Source organism: Dufourea novaeangliae, unplaced genomic scaffold (assembly GCF_001272555.1).
Source record: "Dufourea novaeangliae isolate 0120121106 unplaced genomic scaffold, ASM127255v1 scaffold48, whole genome shotgun sequence".
Taxonomy (NCBI): domain Eukaryota; kingdom Metazoa; phylum Arthropoda; class Insecta; order Hymenoptera; family Halictidae; genus Dufourea; species Dufourea novaeangliae.
The window spans coordinates 1802729-1824221 of NW_015373938.1; the positions used below are offsets into that span (position 1 = coordinate 1802729).

A 21493-nucleotide genomic window follows, 5' to 3' on the forward strand; every position below is an offset into this window, starting at 1 on the left:
GATATTCGTATATTTTTAATAAACCGCACAAATTTATAAGATGTTCCGCGTCACACAAACACAGTTATGCACCACAGCTTTCTCATCTCTGATTACACGGAACATAACTTCAACAAGTGCTGGTGTTCGACTTATCGCCAAAACAATCCGTTCACTAGCGTGTCAGGGGTAGCAACGGAAAGGAACGTTTCGCAAGTGCAATAAGACAAAACAATGTTGCCATGCTGCATATTATACATTTTGTTGTTATCATAAAACTATGCATATACATACTACACGTCTATAACGACGCTAAGTGTCATAACCAGTGTAAGTCTTACATTAGGAGATGTAGGACATAAGTCTTATGTTAGGAGTTGTAGGGCATAGGTCTTATGTTAGAAGATGTACTCTTATGTTAGGAGATGTAGGACATAAGTCTTATGTTAGTAGATGTAGGATGCAAATGAATGGCTTTGATGGGACAGTGTAAATTGTAAAAAAGTATACAAATTAAATATACATTATAGTCCAGGAATATTTTTGAAGGAACCTGGGCCAATAGATTTTCCAGGTGCCCTAGTAATGACAAGGGGGTACTTGATGGTGGAGGACTGCTAGAGCCTGTGTTCAGAAGTTCCAACAGTAATAAGGAAAAAGTATGATGGTCGAGAAGGTTTAGGGACCAATTGTCTAGGTGGTTAGGGGTAAAGAAGAGTATCATGATCTGAAAGTGGTAGATCAAGTGTCCAAGAGCTATGGCAATAATCAGGAAAGAGTATGATGGTCTATACGTGCTAGAGATCAAGTGTCTAGGTGGTTTGAGATGATCTAGAAGTACTAGAGATTGTATTCAGGAGGCTTAGGGATGAGAAGCGTGTAATGTGAAGGTCTTGGGCTAACCCAAGTGACCTGACAGTTAGAAGGGAAGAGTACGATGATCTAAGAGTTCTAGAGATTATGTGACAGACAAAAAAATCAAGGTGGTCTAACCCTTTACCGAAATTGGTCACTGGAGTCGTCTCATCGTTACCAGATACATATTGAACAATCGCTAAATACATTCCCCCGATGTCAGACGTAGGAGATCCAAGATGGCGGTTTTACGAACGCTAGAGAGTTGTTGCGAATATCGTAGATTGTAGATCGTTAAAACGAAAGAGATAGGAAGCCGCACCTAGAATAAACGGTCAACTTTTCACATCAGTTGTGGGAAACCAGTGGCCAACGATCCTAGGGACTGGACTCGGAGCTTAATTACGTCACGGAATGCGATCGATGGGATTGCTACCGCCGCTAGTCACGTATCTCCCGCGATCTCTGTAACGGCAAGTTTTATTGCCTGTCGTTCGGAATCGATTAACCGAGGATCGTTACATAAGTATCGATTTTTTACTTTTTTCTTTGAAGGCACTTCGATGATTCTTCTTTGTGGCCAGAATTTATGGTACCCTTCCTGTGGAAATTACCTATTGAATAAATAATATAAGATTCAGTAATATTGGGTAATATATAATATAAAAATATAATGTAAAAATGTAATATAAAAATTAATAATTGAAAGTCCACAGAATTTTAGGGAAATCATCTTTATGATTTCAATCATTATAAAATAAAAGACCTCATATTAATAAATTAAATTTATTGAAAGATAATATAAAATTCAATAATATTGGGTTTATTATATACATATAATGTAAAATGTATAATAAATTGAAGGTCAATATAAAGTTCGAACAAAACACCTTTATAATTTCAGTCATTGTAAAATAAAAGACCTGACATTAATAAATTAAAAACACTAATAACATCATAATGGATTAATTATAAATAAATTTAAGAGGAGACAGAATTCGTCAGAAATAGAAATTAATATTATAATCGATTAATTATAAACAAATTTAAGAGGAGACAGAATAATTCAGAAATCGAAATTAATAACATTATGACGGATTAATTATAAACAAATTTAAATTAACACAATTAATAACATCAGAATGAATTAATTATAAAGAAATTAAGTAAAACGTAACTCATACGTTGAATCGTTCACAGTGATCGGATAATTATTGTAAAAAGCTATACGAGTCGTTCGCGATCGCGAGTTAATAATTAACATTGCTCGAAAGAGAGAAGACCGGCCCGAAGTAATTAAGATCGCCGTAATTAACCGAGGCATTGTTCTCCTTCCATTCCCAAGTCCGGGGTCCGCCGAGGCTGTGAGACAATCTCCTCCGATTTGAGAAAGTCTAACTGCTCGCGGTTTTCATTTCGCGACGTCTTCGTGGAATAATTTCTTTGCCGTTGAATTTCAATTAACATCTGGGGACGAAGGCTTCAACACATTTTTTCCTTGCTGTTGCTTGCTTACACTTTTCATTTAAATCGCATGTCGTCTGTATAATAGTTAATACAGCAAAAATAAATAGTAGGACACTATACGAAAATGTACAATAAAATAAAAATATTTGTATAGTGTACAAACTATTGTATTTAGTGTATAGTTTTTAATTTATCGTATTTTTTATATAGTACATTTTTTCATTAATTACATAATACAATATATTAAAATATTTTTGTTTAACTTTGTTTTCTAGAATTAAAGTGATTTAATTAGTTTTATATATAGAATTATGCATTTTTGTATTTGTATTTGAATTGTTTAAAAATGCATAATTGTTAATTTAGTAATTTAAATTTTGTCATTATGTGTTTAATAAAAACTAGGTAACAATTTTTTGACATCCTACGCCATTTTCTCCATAAGGGTGGGAACAAAAATTTAATTTAAACGGCCATGCCATCTCAACAGCAAAATACTTAGTTGTGCACTTAATAAAATATTACAAACCTACGAATAGTCAGCAGAAGCTACAAGTAACCCTGTAAAATGTCAAAAATCATAGAATATAGACTTGATGTCGCACAAACAAAGTTTCAGAAAAAAATGATAGACTTGCATTTTTAAAAAAGATAGTAAGGAATTTACATTTCCCCAAACCAGTAAATATCAAAATTTTAACTTTCAGGAACCATTTAAAATAAAAAATATGAGAACAATCGTTAATTAGTTTACCAAAGTTATTTGAAAAATTGAACTATTGTCGAACTTTTAATTGAACAAATTTTTTGCAAAATTTGAAAATCTATTTACAAAAATATTACTATATTTAATAGTTAAATCTATGAATTTCAGAATCAGCCATCCGTCGACCCACGACCCCGTCTTTCAGCGTCCCAACAGGCCCAGATCCTCAGCGATGTCCAGCAACACCAGCAACGTTACCGTAGCAACCTCAGACCTCAGCAAGATCTCTCAAGCTCATTTTCTTCCCTAGCCAAGTACAAAGTGGACCGTGCGAAACAGCAACAGATACAGCAATTGCTGCAGCAACAGCAACAAGTACAGCAACTGATACAACAACAACAGCAGAAAATCGCCCAACAACTAAGTAACGCGAATTATCTCGGAGGCTCACAGCCTCAATTCCAGTCCCAGTCGCCTAAGCAATTCCAACAGCAATTCAGTAGCCAGTACCAAGGTAGCAACAAACAATACCAGAACCTCCAGCAGGACCTATCCCAGCCACTATTCAGCGATCAGCAAACTGTGCAGCTGCAGGACTACCTGGAGAAGCAACGAGAACTAGAACAATTACAAAAACAGAGGCAGCAACTGTTGCAGGAGCAACAGGAAGTACGAAAGCAACAGGAGCTCCTAAGGATCCAACAGCTCCAGAGGTTAACCTCGACAACACCAGCGCCTGTTCCTGTAACCTCACCCAGCACGATCTCTGTCAGCACCACTGCTTCCCCACTTCTAGTGTCTCTACCAACTGCAAGGAAGATCACCCCATCAGAAACAGACCTGTTCCTCAAAGCTATAGCCACTCATCAGAAGAAGTATTCCACAACTCCCATCCCAACTTCCACGACAATCACCGCCAGAGCACCAATCGTCACCACAGTCACCGCCAGAACGCAATCAACGAAAGTCTCATCCTCTAATATCCCAGAGAATCTGTTGAGTCTGATCCAGGAACAAGAAAATCAATTTGTTCAACAGGGCAAACCAAAACCACAGATCAAGGTGATCTATCAGACCGAGAAACCAGCGACAGAGAAGACTGTAAGTGCTAAGAGCAGCAGGTCCTCTTTGGGATCAGAAAGGGATGTCCTGCTAAAGCAACTGAAGCTGGCCCTGGCCCAGTCAGTTGACGACGATGTCAGGAACGTCAGCACCAGGGACATCGTGCTTCCTAATGGGAAGAAGATTCAACTGATCGACGCTCCAAGTGGCCTGTCCTCAGTGGTACCAACCGATCCCTCGAATTTATCATCGACCATGGCCACTTCGACGACCACCATCAGACCCCCGAAAGCTATCCTCGAGGAGCTGACGAAGGGTGTACTTCCACCTGGTGCGGATTTCGAGGTGATCAGACAGAAGAGCGATGGAAAACTGGAAGAGATTGGAAAAGCACCGATTCAGAGTCTACCGGCTAAAAAGGTGACGTTTGTGGTCCTGGAGGAACAACCAGATGGTAGCTACAAGGTTCAAGGCGTGAAAGGGAACGCTGACAAAGAGGGAACCGATGTTGACTCGATCGTGGAGAGGATCAAGAAAGGTGAACTGAAGCTGCCACCGAGCTCAACCAATCCAGTCACTTCGAGCCAGAATCTTAGGTCAAGTCTCGATGATTCCTCTTCGACCAGGCAGAGTACTGTCACCTATCCGAGTAGCGGCCCTACCACTTTCAGGCCTACCACTGTCAGATCTACGTCCGTTTCATCGAGATACACTGAGAGGTAAATGATTACTGCGTGATAAAATTAATTTTACGGTATTTTGGTCCATTGACTAATGTATTTTAAACTTTTTCGCTTGTGAAATTCAAACTTTGATGTTGTAGCTAATATACAGGATGATCGATAACAGATGTCAGAAATTTTACGAAACGATTCTTCACGATAAATTAAGGGGAAAATCAAGAATGACGAAATTGCGTTAAAGGGTTCGTTTTCGAGTTATTAAGTGTCAAAATACGGATGAAAAACATCTGACGCGACGGGTTAGGCTAATGTGAGCGCACGTAGACTCACCCCTTAACATTTCTGACACCTGTTATAGAACACCCCGTATAGCACTGACAATAAGTACAGGGACAGTTCAAGATTTTCTATTTATTTTATAAAACCACCATATATAGTCCAACGGATGAGTTGTCTAGGATATAACTGAACATAACCTCAAACTCCTCGAAAACCTGCGCAATAGTATATTAGGATATAAAGAACATAACCTAAATATTTCACTCTTGAAGTAACCCATGTACTGTGCAATGAATAACCTGTTTAGGATATAATTAAACATAACCTCAAACTTTTCGAAAACCTTCGCAGTAGTACATTCGGATATAAAGAGCATAACCTAAAACATTTCACTCACGAAATAACCAGACATGCTACAGAAGATGCTCCATTATTGCAGCAAACCCACGGAGTACTTCCCCCAGGTGACCATCTCCCCAAATTCAGTGTCCACCACCGACAAATACCTGTCCTCTGCGTCTAGCGTCGCCAGTCACGTGTTCAACTCCGTAAGCACGGTGAACACCACGCCGAGACTGTCCACGTTGGACCATGAGAGCCGTGTGACAGCGAAATATCCGACTGTCACCCGTAGCCACTTCATCCCGACCATGGCCCCGGTGAACGAGATCATCACAACAACACCGACCACGCTGTTCCAGACGACTTTCCCGCATCATTCTACCAATTCGTACATTCACTTCAACCCATCCAGTGAAACTTCCCCGACGTCGAAGCCGATTTCTACGACCGGCAAGCCGGTGACCACCTTACATAACGAGAATATCATTTACCAAGATAGCTTCGAAAGGTCCACCGTTCCTTCATCCACCACGGAATTACTGTCGACGAATAGTCAAACGGCCCAAGACAGCCTCACGTTGTTCCTGAGACGGGAGGGACTATTCGCGATGACCAAATACTTGAGACAGTCGGGGCTTGATACGGTGTTGAACGAAACAGGTGAGCACCACTGGTCAGAGTTTCTCCATTTTATTTATTTCATACGAATCACTTAACTATGATCACCACGGAGCCTGTTCCAAGTCAGATATTTGAACTTGTATCGCATTACGGTCACCGGTGACCGTCATTGGGTGAACGTAAAGTTCCACAACGGTTACCGGGGAAGAAAAAGTACTCTGTCGGTCATCGGTACATCGTAGACGAAACATTTATCCGCCGGTCACCGGTGACCGGCACATCGTAGATGGAAAATCAGCCGCCGGACACTGACTAACGGGCGGTGAATGTGTTAATATGCAGGGTGTCCTATGACGATTAAATTTAATTCTTGACGCATTTGGAACCATTAAATGGTGTTCTTGATACACTTATGGCAGCTGAATGTCGCTCCCGATACACTTCCGCCGGCTAAAATTTCGTTCTTCACACGACGGTTGCTCGGTAACTTCCCACCGGTTGGTTTTAGTCATGCAACATTCATTGGAAAAATGTTCCCACGGATAAAACCATCCGACGATGGTTTCGACATCGGCCACCTCTTTGTCTAAAACAATGATATGCCCTTCTGCTCGTTACCGACGAATCTTTTTGCGTTACAAAACCGACGTGATTGCGCGTCTGGTAATTATCGGCTATCCTCTTAATTGCCCTATATAATTCATCAATTATATATACACTGTGCGCGATTTATATGTCAATCGACGTTGCGTATCATGTTGATGAATCTAGTTGCGCGTTTAATTGGACTCCATTGAACAGTCGATTACCAATGGAAACAATGGGATGGCGTTGGATGATGTCTTATTGGGTTCAATTTATTGGTTGGTAACGAACCAGGTGTTCACCTTGTCCCGATAAACACTGTTTGCTCCAGGGTATAAAGATCAGTTCTTTCCAAGGTTTGGTATCTTTCGTTCGAATAATAAAATTTTATTCACTTTTATTTATCAAAAAAATAAAATTTTAGAAATATAGAATTTGTATTTTTTTAATAAGAGAGTGATATACTACTTGTAGGTTTTTTGAAATTGTTGAACATAATTATTCGATTTTTAAATAACAAAAGTTATTAAGTGTGGTGAATAGAAACAAATTGAAATAGAAAAACATCATTTTCAGGAGGTTTGGTAAATCTCTTCATCTTTTCCCATCCTTGTTAAAACGAAATGAATGTTTTTGGTTGAGCATTGTGACACTTATAATTAATAATCATAATGTTAATATTACATTATATCACAATGAGGAGCATTTTCTGTCAAGCAACAAGTAACAATTCTTCTTTCTATGTAATTATATAATATTAATAATATTAATAATTAACGTTCCTAATTATAATAATTAATACCGTCAATTGCAATTAACAATATTATGTAAATATCACATTAAGTCAGTACTATTGAAGAAGCAATTCAAATTTCGCGCGCAACCACTATCCCCAAGACTTTAATAGCGTCAATAATATCCCCATCATTTTTTTTTTTACCAAGCTTGCCTAATATAAAATTAGTTTAAAAAATCGTAGACGTGTTAATTAGAGCAAAAACTAAACACTTCCTCCAATTAGGAATCAAAGAAGCATAACGGTTTCACTTTCTGTCCATTGACGTACAACCGGATGGTAATTACCACAGTGATTGAAAAGGACGCGTTCTGTTTCATGTATTACGAACTTTCAAATAGTTCCGAAATACAATTAATGTATGCCGTCGTCTGTGATGTTACAGGTCCCTAAAAAAAAACTACACGATATTCGTCCCGACAGACAAAGCCTTCAGAACGCTATTGGTGCAGCTCGGTGGTCCCGAAAAGGCGGAACAGAAATTCAGAGATAATCCACGACTTCTTAGCGGGGTAGGTCGAATGAATTTTTTTGTTAACACGTTGATTATCCACTGCATTCGATCCCTTTTGCCGCCTATGCCACTTTGAAATATAACTAGATATTTTGGCATATATTTTTTGACAATAATGTGATGATTGAATTATGTCAAATTGAATGCAAAAACCTGAACAACGGTTTGCACAAGCCAATTTGCTGCATATATAGGGTGGATTACGAATCGTGATTACTCGAATTCGTCTTGAAATCCTGCGTAAAAAAATTATAAATGTATTTGCAAAAAATTGAAGGTGACCTTAAAAAATCAAGGAAAAAAAGAGTTGGAAAAAAATTTGCTATAATCACGTTAAAGCTCTCTTGAAACCATGCTATACCTGATAAAAACATTTTCGATCGGACTGCTAATAACAGAGTAATCTCTACTGATCACGATTCGTGATTCACCCTGTATTGGTGTCAATTTCCTGCCTATAACTTCATAACAGGCATTTGACAAAATTTGGCTTTGCCCGTTTTAACCTATTAATACGGTTAAATAGTTAATGTTAAATATTACAAAATAATGCAATTTTTTATGCAGCTCCTTCTGCATCATGTAATACCTGGAGCCTTCAGGATCGACACTTTGCAAGACGAGATGACCGGCGTCAGCTTGGCCGGGACGCAACTTAGGGTGAACGAATACGCGATGCACGATCACGAGTGGAACGACGTGAAGGTATATTAAAATTGATATCGTATATAGAGCGTAGCTGGGAAGACCTACCACTTTCGTTAATGGATAAGTTGAGTTCGACTGACAGAAAAGTCAATATGATTGCGTAAAGTAAAAGTGCGGAAGAACAGAACTGACATATTCGTCAGAACGCATAGAAGTAATTTAATAATAATAATAGCTTGAAGTTACATAGAAATCTCGTGATCCGAGCTGTCATCTCATTATTAGTTAATTGGTTCGCTGACCTTATGCAATTATGTAAGTATGTAATTGCTTCGACGTATCCACGCGAAATTTCGAAGCAATGAGTCACACGATCGACACTGTATATTTGATCGTGCCATTATCGATATACGCTGTTTCTTGTTGATCCAGTTTTTTGACCTTCTAGAACGCAATAGGAACATTCCGTTCACTCGTAAATAATGTATGATATTGAACGTTTTTAAGGAAAAGAGTCGTTTGATCCTCTTATATGGTAAAACAGATCGATTCCCCATAGTTGATGGATTTTTTTTTTACATAGCGCACATTTGGACAAGAAAGTAAAAAAATGAAAATTTTGTCGAATGTATGTCACATCTGATGCTGACTTTATCCTGGGGTCTGCTACGTGTAATAAAAAATGTATAAAAAGAATAATTGTCTTGAGATCTAAAAAAACATCTGATATTGGGCTAATTGAGCCCCATTAACCTTAAAAAACTCTTCCCTCTAGTATTTCCTCGTATGATTAATTAGCGTAGAGATATTTCGAGTAGTCACGTTAGATGGGACACCCAGTATAAATTAATTAGACTAATTATGAAGGAATGGTAATTACCTTGCCTGTTATGTGGTTCTTTCTATTTCCATTTATACAAGCAGATAACAACGATAAACGGAGCGAAAGTGGCGCCCAATAAACGCGACATCGAAATCCCGCAAGGTGTCGCGCACGCTGTCGACAGGGTGATGTTTCCACTTCCGGTTGGAGATTTGGTACAAACCTTGCAAGCTGACCGCGAAAGAAGGTTTACCACTTTCTTGAAAATGCTTTACATTTCCGGGCTACAAGACACTTTGTCAGGTAAAAAATTATTACTGAAATTAATTTGAAAAACAACATATAATCTTTAAATAATAATTTTTAACGCAATCTCCAGTTTGCCCTTTTTGGTACATTATGTTTTTCATTTTTAGATAATATTTATTGTTATACTGTATCTAGTGTTTGCTATATGTTCTCCAGGGACTTATAAACAATTGACAAGACATAGTGAACTTGTAAAACTTTTATTCAGTAAACCATAAACTCCTTTTTCACGTTTTCCCTGGTTCTTTGTACAGAAATTTGAACCCTAAACTAGAATTAATCAATGTGTGGTATAGTTGGATCTTATAACTCATTAACGGTATCTTTTTTCAGGGGGTTGATTTTACGAGTTCACTGTATGTATCTTGTCCACCGACTATATACAGAATGTTCCATTTAAATCGACCCACTTGAATATCTCCGAAACTATTGACGATATTAAAAAATGTCTCAGATGAAATTTAAATGGTATCAGGGGCATACTTTCTCAAGTAACTTTTTTCTATGTGCATGCGTAAAGGTCATATGAAGGTCAACTTTGTTTTTTTTATGGAATCGTATATATTTTAATGTATTAATTCGCCGTAAGTGATTTAGTACTTTATGTAGAGAATAACGAGTGGCATCAAATATTGTATTAAAAAATATACGATTTCGTTAAAAAAAAACATAGTTGACCTTCATATGACCTCTACGCATCTACATAAAAAAAGGTACATCAGAGAGTATATCCCGTGATACCATTTAACTTCTATGTGAAACATTTTTTAATATCAATAATTTCGGAGATATTTGAGAGGGTCGATTTAAATGGGACACCCTGTATAATACGAGAAATCGAGCATAATAAGCATACAAAATCTGTGTCCTGTATGCACTAATCGATTAAAAAGATGAGTACATCAAAACAACAATGGCGACACATCATATCACGCGACGAAGCTCCCATTGGTCCATTTTTCGCGGGACAGAAGCGTGCCTATTTGCAATAAGCTCGTCTCTTTCATTCTTCTAAACAGAAAATTCTTATTAAATGTTTTTATACCTTGAAATATGACAATACCTAGATAGCACATGACGCCTCGAAGACGGCTTACAGACGCCTTAGACCTAAAATAGGCGCCTTTAAGGCGTCATGTGTTATCTGAATATATTTCACTAAATTTCTTTCTTCTTTTACTTAATAGCACAATAATCGAATGGAGTTTGCAAAAGTTCGTCTTTTAGTGAAAATATATTGTAGATTATTTTTTCAACGAATACTTTTAATCTACTTTCATCTGGAACAGATAGTAGACTTAGAAGACATATGTAGTTGAATATAATTTTCCAGGGCCGAAAACGTTCACCATCTTCGCACCGACGGATTCCGCTTTCGATGCAGCAACTTCGAAAGATGGCGAAGGACCGATCTGGACGGAAGAAGACGGACCGGAAGCGGCGAAGACGATTATTTCGAAACACATTATACCATCGACCCTCTACACAGCGGGTATGAGGTATTACTTACAAAAGGACACGCTTCGCCCACAATCGCCTGTACATATTCATAAAAATGCAGGTAAGCACAATTCCTTTATTTGTAAAAATATACAGGGTGTCGCATATGTAGTGGTACAATTGAACGGATAACGAGATTTTATGTGAAAAAAATTGAGTCGAAAACAGAATAAAATTTTGTCAAAACTTGGTTCGTTTACGAGATAACTAAATTTCATTTTCGATCGAGTACATCTGCACTGAAGCTGTTGTAGGTGTCTCTACGAATTATAGCGAAGTTAGGGGAATTCTTCACATAGGCGTAGACATATTTCTGCAATGTTCAGCCTAATAATAGTAATTCGTCATTATTACAGTTCTTATTACATAATAAAACTTACAACGAAATAAAGAAACCAGTAAAAGGAGAAGTGATTGAAGGGAAATAGTTGAACTTTGAATAAAGGTCTAAAGGGCGAGGTTCGGCAAGAAAAATTCTGCTGAACATGTGAAACATAACCTTACAAATGGTGAATTAGGTGAAGGTTGAACGTACATATGTATAAAACCCTGTGTATACAGGGTGTCCCGCGAGTAATGGTATAAAAAATTATTGTTTATAAAAAAATTATTATTTTATGCTGAATACGGTCTGTCTTGTATTAGAAATATAAAAGTGATTAAGTAATTCAATGATAATGTTTTTTCATTATATCTCCAAACTGTGTCAGTTCGGAGAAAAGTGCGAGGCAACTGCAAAGAAGAATTTCCTTTTCATAAGAAGTAACTATTAACACGCGAATCTTGAAAAATCTCCGTCCTAATGACCCATTTGCTCGTCAAGCAGTGGTAATTAACGCTCCCTTTCGAGCCACGCTACGTGAAATCGCGTAAGCATTTGACACCGTTATTACCGATTCTTCTCAAACTCCCAGCAATGATCGATAATCGCGAAAAATTAAATCGTGCAAAATTTATTTATAAATGTTTATTTCGATGTAGAATTAATATTTAATGATGAATTTATAATTATTATTTTATTAGTATTGTACAGTTTAACTAACATTCAAGTTTGAAACAAAAGCAATATTTATTTCAATTTATAGCTAATATTTTGTTAATGTTAATTGTTTTCAAATTACAAAAAGTATTTAAAATAGTTAACTTCGACGTAAATGCAAGTCAAAAATCTCTGACTCATTATGTTTTTCAATTTTTGTTGAAAAATTCCATTAAAAAGTGACGGACATTATGTACAAACATTACAATATAAAATTCCTTATAATAATTAAGTTAGATATTAAGAAGTGTTAGAGCTCAACAATGACAAAAATACGGAAGCTAAATCGGATAATGCCCATATTTATTATGAAACATGTATATTCCACATATTATGAAACACCTTGTATATCCGATTCAATGGTAGCAATTATGCAGCATGTACTTAGTGGCAGAAGCGTCAAGACAGTGATTCTACATGGAAAAAATAAGTTGAAAATATAAAATAAAATTTTATCGTAACTCGTTTTGTTTTTAAAATAATAGTGTTTGAATGTTGACCAAGTACGTCTGCACCGAAGTTTTAGGCGCCCCGCAGTACAGTGACTGAAGAGGAACGCTTGTCACGTGATCATTTCTCCGCTAAAGTAGGCCCAATGTTCAAACATGTTTCATAGATCAATACTCCAACCAATATTATGCATATTCCTCCCGTCTCTTCAAGAAAACGTCAAGAAAATAAAAAAGTATGTAAATACCGGTTGAAACAGTTTAACATGTGAAAATCGTGCCAGACCGATGGTTCGATTCATTGTCGACACGTGTCGCCATCTATGTCAAGCTATAAGCGTTCCCCTAACCTCACTGCACCCCACTAGTCTTTGACTGATTTCAGTGCAGACGTACTGGGTCAAAATTCAAACTCAATTATTACGAGACTGAAATGAGATACGAAAAAATTTTATTTTTTCACGTAGAATCACCACCATTTTCCTTGCACCACTTACTACAGGGCACCCTGTAGATGTACCCCGTAAATTTCTTGCCTTCGTTTAAAGTATTTAAACTAATAACCCGTTACGAAAGAACATTCTTCGAACGAGTATTTTGCAACGTGAGAATAGTAAAATATTTCGATCCTATCGTGTTCCAGGTCGAGTCCGAGTGAACGAGGCGAATGTCGTAACGCATAATGTTCCAGCGACAAACGGAGTTTTACACGCAATCGACGGTGTGCTGTAAACGCGCGGGCGAACGGTCGAGCACTGTGCCTGGAGGAATCGAGATATCTCGAGTCGCAGACCGACCACGGAATATTCACTCAGCTCTCTGATTCATTCTCCAACTTCGTTTAATTTGTCGATTCAAATGTTTGTGCGAAATGTTTCTGTTAAATCACGCAACTGCTCGCAGAACATTCATTCAGACATGCTGATAACATATACTATTTGATTGCAGTTACTTCTGGAAGCAAGGTTGGCCCTAACCTTTGAAACTCTCAGTATTATGGCATATTCTGAATGCATTAAAAAGTAGAATGTGTTTGAAAAAACATTATGTACCTTACATAGATAGCACATGACGCCTTGAAGACGTCCATTTTACGGTTATTTTAGGTTTAAGGCGCCTTTAAGCCGTCTTTAAAGCGTCATGTGCTATCTGGGAATTAAACATTTTATTAAGAGGATACATTTATATAAATACAATTTACACATTTTGCACTGTAATTAGTATCGTTACATTGAAAATACAACGACGGAGACAGATGTGGCCCAGCATCGGTTTGCCGAAAATTAATATTATATTCTTCCAGAAGCAAGCAAGTGTCCAGATACTTCTGAATGGTAGTGTAAGTGCATAGTTAAGAAACGTTAATCTTACACTAAATTAAAACTAATACAAGATGGCGAAGCTTCGAAAAGGACGAAACGTAAATTTATTGACTGTAATTGAAAAGTATTTAGTGTTATCGGTTTGAAGTCATTAAACGTTTCGTAAATCTAACAAGGGAAGCCACGGAAGTCTCCCCTTCCGATTTTTATGAAACTTCATATGCTGCTAAGCAGTCAAAAATAAGGGATACGTATTTTTTTTATCGGCTGTGACGCGTCTTTAAGGGGTAAAACCACTCCTCGAAGTTTCGATCCGAAATTTTTTTGTTATAAACAAATTATATTCTGGATAATTTGTTAGCACCATATTATTCTACATAAAAAAACCGCAAACCTCGTCCATTAGAAGTTTTCATGTATCTCCTCTAGTTTTCGAGATAGTATTTTCGGATCAAAACTTCGAGGAATGGTTTCACCCCTTAAAGTCGCGTCACAGCCGAAAAAAAAATTCGTATCCCCTATTTTTGACTGCTTAACAGACATACGAAGTTTCATCAAAATCGGAGGGGAACACTTCCGTGCCTTCCCTTGTAAGATTGTCATCTGTTCTTTTTTGTATGTTTGTCGAGAATTTTATTTTTCTATAAAATCGAAAAGTGTGATCTGGAGGGTAGATCAAATGAAACCGAAAATTTTTTTAATACTAATGTTTCTTCATCTTCACAGTATTACTGAAAAGCTTATTCCATATTTTATGTAAAAATTATTACCTTTTAAACAATTCACATATTTATAAAAAGAAGCTGCGACACCAAGTTCAACAAACACGATTTGCCATAAATGTTGCAAAATTAAACGGGGAAAGGATAATGGAAAATATTATGTGGTGTTCATGTAGAAGTATTACAGTTTAGCCGAAAGAAGAATCATTTCATAAGCAAGAATTTTTTTTGGTATTTTTGTCAGTGATGGGTACGAGTTGTTCGCGAAATCTGATCAAACTTATCTGGTTCAATGGTTATTCATAAATAATAACAAGATACCAGCTACAATGTACATAGTTCAAATATACGAAAATCGTAAATAGAAACTATGATCGATAAAATTTTCTTGCAAAACATTAATTAGGCAATATTTTTTATTCGGCTTAACTGTAGCTTTTGTAACGTAGACGTATACTCATTCGCATGTTACCGACCACGCAATTGCGAAAAATGAATTATTATTGCATAGATTGATAATGCAATAATATCATGTTTAGTATTATTGGAGCGTGTATTATTTTATAAATAAATGTACAGTATGTTTTTCATAAATTTTTATTCCCTTTTTGTCATTATTTAGGTAAGTAAAATGAGAAAAAAAATAGTCGTGTTATTTAAAAATTGTACATTAAAGTGGGAACTACGAGTTGTTGGCAGAAACAATATATTGACATTTTTAACGAATTTGCAACTTTAACTATTCATCTGTTCATTATATTAATTTTTTAACACTACGTTAATTTGACAGTGGGACAAATTAAGTTGAGAAAATGAGGGTTAAGGACTTGATCTGTTTGAGTTAAATTTTACTTTTACTTTACCTTCAAGAACATTTGAGCGCTGGGGTGGTGCGGATACCTGACATTTCGGACTCGGGTCGGTAAAATCCGGCGATTTCGGGCGTGTACCAAAAACATACGAATGTCGGGTAGCTTTGATCGTGTCGTGAAGCTTCATCGAGTCGGGAAACTCAATGCTTGATCGTCAGCAATCGTCAGATCAGTCTAATCGTCACGGGCTCTGGCTGCCCTGACACATGCGGGTTAAATCGGCAAAAGTCGGACAGGTTTAGAAGAGTTCTTTCGATATTCGACATTCAATCAGTATTAACATTCATAAAGCAATGATTGGATATATGTATGTACTCTTTTGTTTTCAAACAATCAATTACCTGGCAAGCATATGCAAAATCTTTATAATTTTCACAAGACAAAATATTTCTAACACATTTATTTATTTAGATCAGGGTTTCCCAAACTTTTTCTGCAATGGAACACTGCAAACCCGGAAATTTTAACGGAACACTTAGCTCATTTTTTAGATTGGGTAATTCCTACTAGTAAAAATTAAAAACAAATGTTATTAAAACACATTCTTTATTTAGTAATTATTTTTAAATATAAAACTATTATATAGTATAAACATAAAAATATGAATAAATAAAGCACTTAATGACTTTGATGATAAAACCTTTCCAAATTGTCGCGGAACACCTATTCAGGTTCAGCGGAACACAGTTTGGGAAACCCTGATTTAGATTAACCTTTAAAGAATGGGAAGCCTATTTTAGGCTCCAAAGGGAGTCGCTTATTCTTCGTAGTACAACACTATAACAAATATATAAATACTGCAACTCGAAGAACTAAAAAGTCATGAAAACACCTGTCCATCCTCTAAAGGTTAAACTTCCATCGATATAGGAAATCTGTGATGAATATACTACATACTGGTTCATCTAAATTATATGTTCTTTTTTTAAATAGGAGATCAATCAGTTGTACAATTACAGTTTTCATAAAATTATCTTTAATTCGTTTAAAAAGTAATTTTAAATATATAATATTTAGACTATATCTTGACCCAACAAGATTTAATAGTGGATTCAATTGGTTTTTCATATTTGCACTGTCTTGGGTTTTGAAATAACCAATCTCGTTCGAGTTATTAATAATTCGCTTTGTATTTCTTAATTTCCACCATTATGTGATGAATATTCGTCAACTGTGTCCGCGCATTTGGCGGTAAGATTTTATGAAGTCTATGATAATATTGCACTAATTGCGTCATTGCACGTTGCACCAAAGCGGTCCCAAGCACCAGGCTAGGGAAGGATTTTATTACTTCTCGATTAATTTCCTCTAATGCCCGTTTCCAATTATTCGTGAAGGATTGCACAAGGGCCAATGCTTTTCCTTCTTGTCTTTTCAAATCATCTGCCTGACCTTTTTCTATCAATACCTCTGACTCCTTAACTAATTGTATTATACCACCAAAATATGGAGTTAAAACTTCTTCAACGTATTCTGCGGAACGTGCGTTTAATTGTTCCCGGAAACTCTCTGCTTCTTTTGAATTGTCTCGTGTTCTTTCCTGGAGAAATGAAAATTAATATATTTATAAACACGATACTTGATTCCGGTAGCATATTTGTAAACAGAGGTAGGTAAAACTTTATTGCTTTTAGGAGCTTGGATTGCATCTATTACATTCATCGTTAAATATTCTGTCGCTATGTTTATGTTTCAATAAAAAAGAAAGATGGATCTAAGTAAAAGTATTATACATTACCATTAGTACACCGAGAACTAAATCGTAGTTATTGATAAGAAAAACTAATTGCTCAATTCTGTTAGGAAATATGGTTGCCATTCGTAGTAAAAAGCACTGAACAGCTTCTCTTAGCTCGGCTAGTAACTGTATTGCACCTTCACAAGGGAATCCTTCGACTACACTGATCATTGCAGCGCTAAACTCAGCATACCTTCGTGTAATCTGTAAATAAATTTGATACTTATGTTTCAATGTTCACACCTCTTTAAACAAAGCAGTTTGAACTTACATAATGAGGACCAGTTTCTTTACTGAGTTTCAATGGGTCAATATCTTTTATACTTTGAATATTCATTTGAAAGACACACTCGAATCTATAATATCCACATAGTAAATGAAGTAAGAAAATGTACCATAATAATATCATTAGTAACACTATGGATACCTAGGCCAAATTACTGAAGTCATGTTGTCCCAGTATTTATCCAAAGCTGGTACGGCTCTTTTATGGCAAGTTAATTGATAACGCATTACCAAGTGCAAGCAAAGGAATAAAGCAATGGTATCGTAGCAATCATCCACAAAAGATTGCAGGTTCTTCACCATTAAATTTAATGTCTTTCCCATTACCTGCATATTATATAAACTTATGTATGTGTTTATGAAATCGATTTATTATCATTGTAAAAATTACACTCAATACACGTTGCGTAATTTTACCTGGTTGAAAATATCCATTGTTTGTGCACCGCGTACTTTAAAGAATTCCGTTAAAAATAAATATTCCCGACAGGCATTATCTACAAGGGCGTATTGTTCACTTCTAAACAAGGCTTCGTAATGATACTGTGGACGTAACATGTATCCATTATACGTGTAGGCCATTAAAAATTACAGAAGAGTTACGAATAAAGAATGTTGCTATATACGATTATGTTATTTCTGTATTTACAATAATAAAATAACTCACTCTTGTTTTAGATGCAGTATGAGGTACAATAATAGGTGCTTCCAACTGTGAAGTTAAAACATCGCCTCTATTTCCTATAGAAAATACAGTACCTCTATGCTTTAATGTAGTCTTATGGAAAATACCCCTTCCTACAGTATCTTCCACTCCCATCAGATCATCTTTCGAAGCTCCTTCCTCAAACTGTACAATTCAACAAATCTTGAGCAAACTTAAATATTGTCTACAGTCAACTTCTAAATTCTTTATATTGTACCTGTAATTTCATTAACCTTGAAGAATACGATTTAAAATAAGAGTAATATATTTTACTCATTGTGCTAACATATTCCCCACAAATTTCTTCTGCCACATTCCTTTCGTTTGCCAAAATAAACTCAAAGAAGAATTTATATTTCAACATATTATTCTGGGGCACTTGATAATTCGTCATGGGTTTCCTGAACTTGTAAATCTGTTCCAACAAATATGTTCTAATTTTTGCCATTGCCTTCACTTTCAATTTCTCTAGTATATCTTTCACGTCTAAACAAGACTTGGCTTCTTTAAAAGTTTGTTCCTTCACGAAATTGATTTTGTGATTCAACGTCTGCAGCTGGGTTAAAAATTCCTTTTCTGTTACAGGACAATCCATAATTCCACTGGAAATATAAATGATTCGTCAATTTACTTATAGATATTAACTTCTTAAGTACTTCTAAAATCTCATTCTTACGCAATAAGCGCCTCTGACACTGTCATGTCTTCGATAAACTGGCTAAGGGGACATCTAATTATTTGTCTATTCGATAACTGTTGGCTCATTGCCACAGATTTACGTTGAAGATAAAGTATCTCCGAACTTATACTACCTAAGTCCAGTTGAAAACTCATTAACATTGATTCCATTTTCTATAGAAAAACATATACGTTTTTAAATAGCTTTTCTAATATTATATAGACCGTACATTAGATAAGACTACTAAAGGAATCACCCAACTTTTCCCCCTGATATTGTCTGTAAAATATTAAGTGTGAATACTCAAGGTACGAGCAAAATTTATATACTGAGGTAAAAAAATCATATATTATAAAAGTATACTTCTTTCAATAAAATTACACTGTCATAGAAAGTTAAATTACTACATACTCGAAGTCAATAGCTCTACAAATCCTTTTCTTTCAAATGATTTTATTTACTGCCTCACACACAAAGTACATACTACCAGATAATAATTATTGTATATACAGGGTTGGGCAATAACTATGTCCACTTTCAATATTGTCGTTATTTGTAATAATATGAAAAAATGTTATATATAAAACTTACACGATATAGAGGGGGGCATATTGTGACACAAACATTTCCTGTGTGGGTGAAGACATAGAGGAAATTTCGTTACCTTTATTTTTTTTAATGGAATATCATGTTTTTTTTATCGCGATGTGATAGCCGGCGTTGATATGACTTCAGCGTGCTATCATTGAAGGTCATGCAAGGTCAAATGTGGTAGTAAAATAAACTTTCTTACATTACAGGAGATGCTCGAAGTGGTGACCGTTTGCGTCAATGCAAAGTTGCAATCTTCGTATCGCTACATCACGTGCACGTCTTATCGTTTCTGAACTTATTGTATCACATGCTGCAATTATTGGTTGTTTCATATTTTCTGGTGTAGTAGGTACTTCTTGATAAACAGCATTTTTCATTGCTCCCCAGAGAAAAAACTCTAATGGGATTAAATCTGGAGAACGAGGTGGCCAAGAATTGAACTTTATTAGAACATTTTCTAATAAAGTCCCTTATGAAATAATACAGCATGTGCTAGAACAAGTTGAGAAACGATAAGACATGCACGTGATGCAGCGATACGAGGATTGCAACTTTGCATTGACGCAAACGGTCACCTCTTCGAGCATCTCCTGTAATGTAAGAAAGTTTATTTTACAACCACGTTTGACCTTGCATGACCTTCAATAATAACTTGTTGAAGTCGTCTCAACACCAGCTATCACATCGCGATAAAAAAACCATAGCATTTCATTAAAAAAAATAGAGATGCCCTTGAAATCATCTCTGTGCCTTCACCCACGCAGAAAATGTTTGTGTCACAATATGCCTCCCTCTATACAGTGTAAGTTTTGTATATCACATTTTTCATATTATTACAAATAACGGCAATATTCAAAGTGGACATAGTTATTGCACCTTGTATATTATAGGCATAAATAAATATAATAACAGGGGGTTGATGCACTGTTATTCAGTAAGAATACATCATAATGGGAGGATAAGCTGGGTACTTTCTATGTAAAATATTTTTCAATAAGGAAGCAGAACGATGATGTTAATATTCCACTAGTGTGTGTCTAACCTCTAAAATATTGTCACATGCAGCAATTTGATTATGAAGACTCGCTATATTCTCGCTTTCCTTGATATAATCCTGGATGGATTTATTTTCGACTTCCTTTAGTTCTTTTTCAATTTGCCTGGAATATTGGCGTAGATCGGTGCCAGTTTTGAGAACCTCCTGAACAACATCATCTCCGAGGTCTTGAGGCAATTGACTTTCGTTATCGTCGAAAATATCAGTTTCACCTGACATTGTGCCTACAAGTTTCTCTGACCAAAGTAATTTAATATAACTAATTTTTATACTCTACTGACAGGCCCTATCTTTTGTATCATCGTACGACACTTCCATCTGTTTCCATCTGTCAGATTGCCATAAACACGATTTTGCACGATTTTATGATGACAGTGTTACGGACAAGATATAGAATAGACAAGATATTCAACGTATTTCTTAGTGCGACACGGACGAGAATTCATCTGTGCTAACATCTTACGGGATTTCGTGGCTCTAAAAATGATGTATTATCGACACCTTAAAAACCTCTGATTGTTGCGTCCTCAACGTTATAACACCGACTAGGTATTAGAGATGGCGTGAACTGCTACTTGTGAATCACTCGTGATTCGATCACGTTCGTTACCAATCACGGTAATTTTTCACAGTGATTCGTGATTGTTTCTGATTGGTGGAGAAACCTAACAGTTCTTTACACGCGACACTTAATCTGTATATTTTATATTAACGACATCGAAACAAAAATTCTAGTTATATCGTATAAAGTGAAGAATAATGAATAAATTAATGATTATAAATTATAATCTACATGTTACCTAGCAAATCATTCTTTTAGAATTTCTTGTTTTTTCTACTGATTTTTACAAACACGAATAG

General features: G+C 36.0%; 2 protein-coding genes across 2 annotated transcripts; one reads left to right on the forward strand and one right to left on the reverse strand.

Annotated features, from left to right (window-relative positions):
* Nucleotides 1-346: 346 nt before the first annotated feature.
* Nucleotides 347-13389, forward strand: LOC107185517. Its single transcript, XM_015573211.1, has 9 exons — nt 347-424; nt 510-638; nt 3176-4788; nt 5471-6046; nt 7761-7887; nt 8457-8594; nt 9462-9663; nt 11003-11230; nt 13301-13389. The coding sequence occupies exons 1-9, from the start codon at nt 347-349 to the stop codon at nt 13387-13389; spliced, it is 3180 nt and encodes a 1059-aa protein (XP_015428697.1).
* A 3262-nt stretch (nt 13390-16651) lies between these two features.
* On the reverse strand, nt 16652-20955 carry LOC107185583 (vacuolar protein sorting-associated protein 52 homolog). Its single transcript, XM_015573297.1, has 9 exons — nt 20618-20955; nt 18979-19154; nt 18520-18904; nt 18264-18446; nt 18014-18139; nt 17739-17923; nt 17583-17667; nt 17312-17515; nt 16652-17113 (listed from the first exon to the last, which is right to left on the reverse strand). Exons 1-9 carry the CDS (start codon nt 20849-20851, stop codon nt 16688-16690), a joined length of 2004 nt encoding a protein of 667 aa, XP_015428783.1. The 5' UTR covers nt 20852-20955; the 3' UTR covers nt 16652-16687.
* Nucleotides 20956-21493: the final 538 nt, after the last annotated feature.

Excerpts from the sequence above, each read along its gene's own strand:
- LOC107185517 (XM_015573211.1), top strand. The coding sequence starts at position 347 with ATGTTAGGAGTTGTAGGGCATAGGTCTTATGTTAGAAGATGTACTCTT. Across the intron at positions 4,789-5,470 it reads TCATCGAGATACACTGAGAG|CAAACCCACGGAGTACTTCC; the intron begins GTAAATGATTAC and ends CCATTATTGCAG. Across the intron at positions 11,231-13,300 it reads ACATATTCATAAAAATGCAG|GTCGAGTCCGAGTGAACGAG; the intron begins GTAAGCACAATT and ends ATCGTGTTCCAG.
- LOC107185583 (XM_015573297.1), bottom strand. The coding sequence starts at position 20,851 with ATGTCAGGTGAAACTGATATTTTCGACGATAACGAAAGTCAATTGCCT. Across the intron at positions 18,905-18,978 it reads GTGTCAGAGGCGCTTATTGC|TGGAATTATGGATTGTCCTG; the intron begins GTAAGAATGAGA and ends TTATATTTCCAG. Across the intron at positions 17,668-17,738 it reads ACTTCAGTAATTTGGCCTAG|ATTCGAGTGTGTCTTTCAAA; the intron begins GTATCCATAGTG and ends TGGATATTATAG.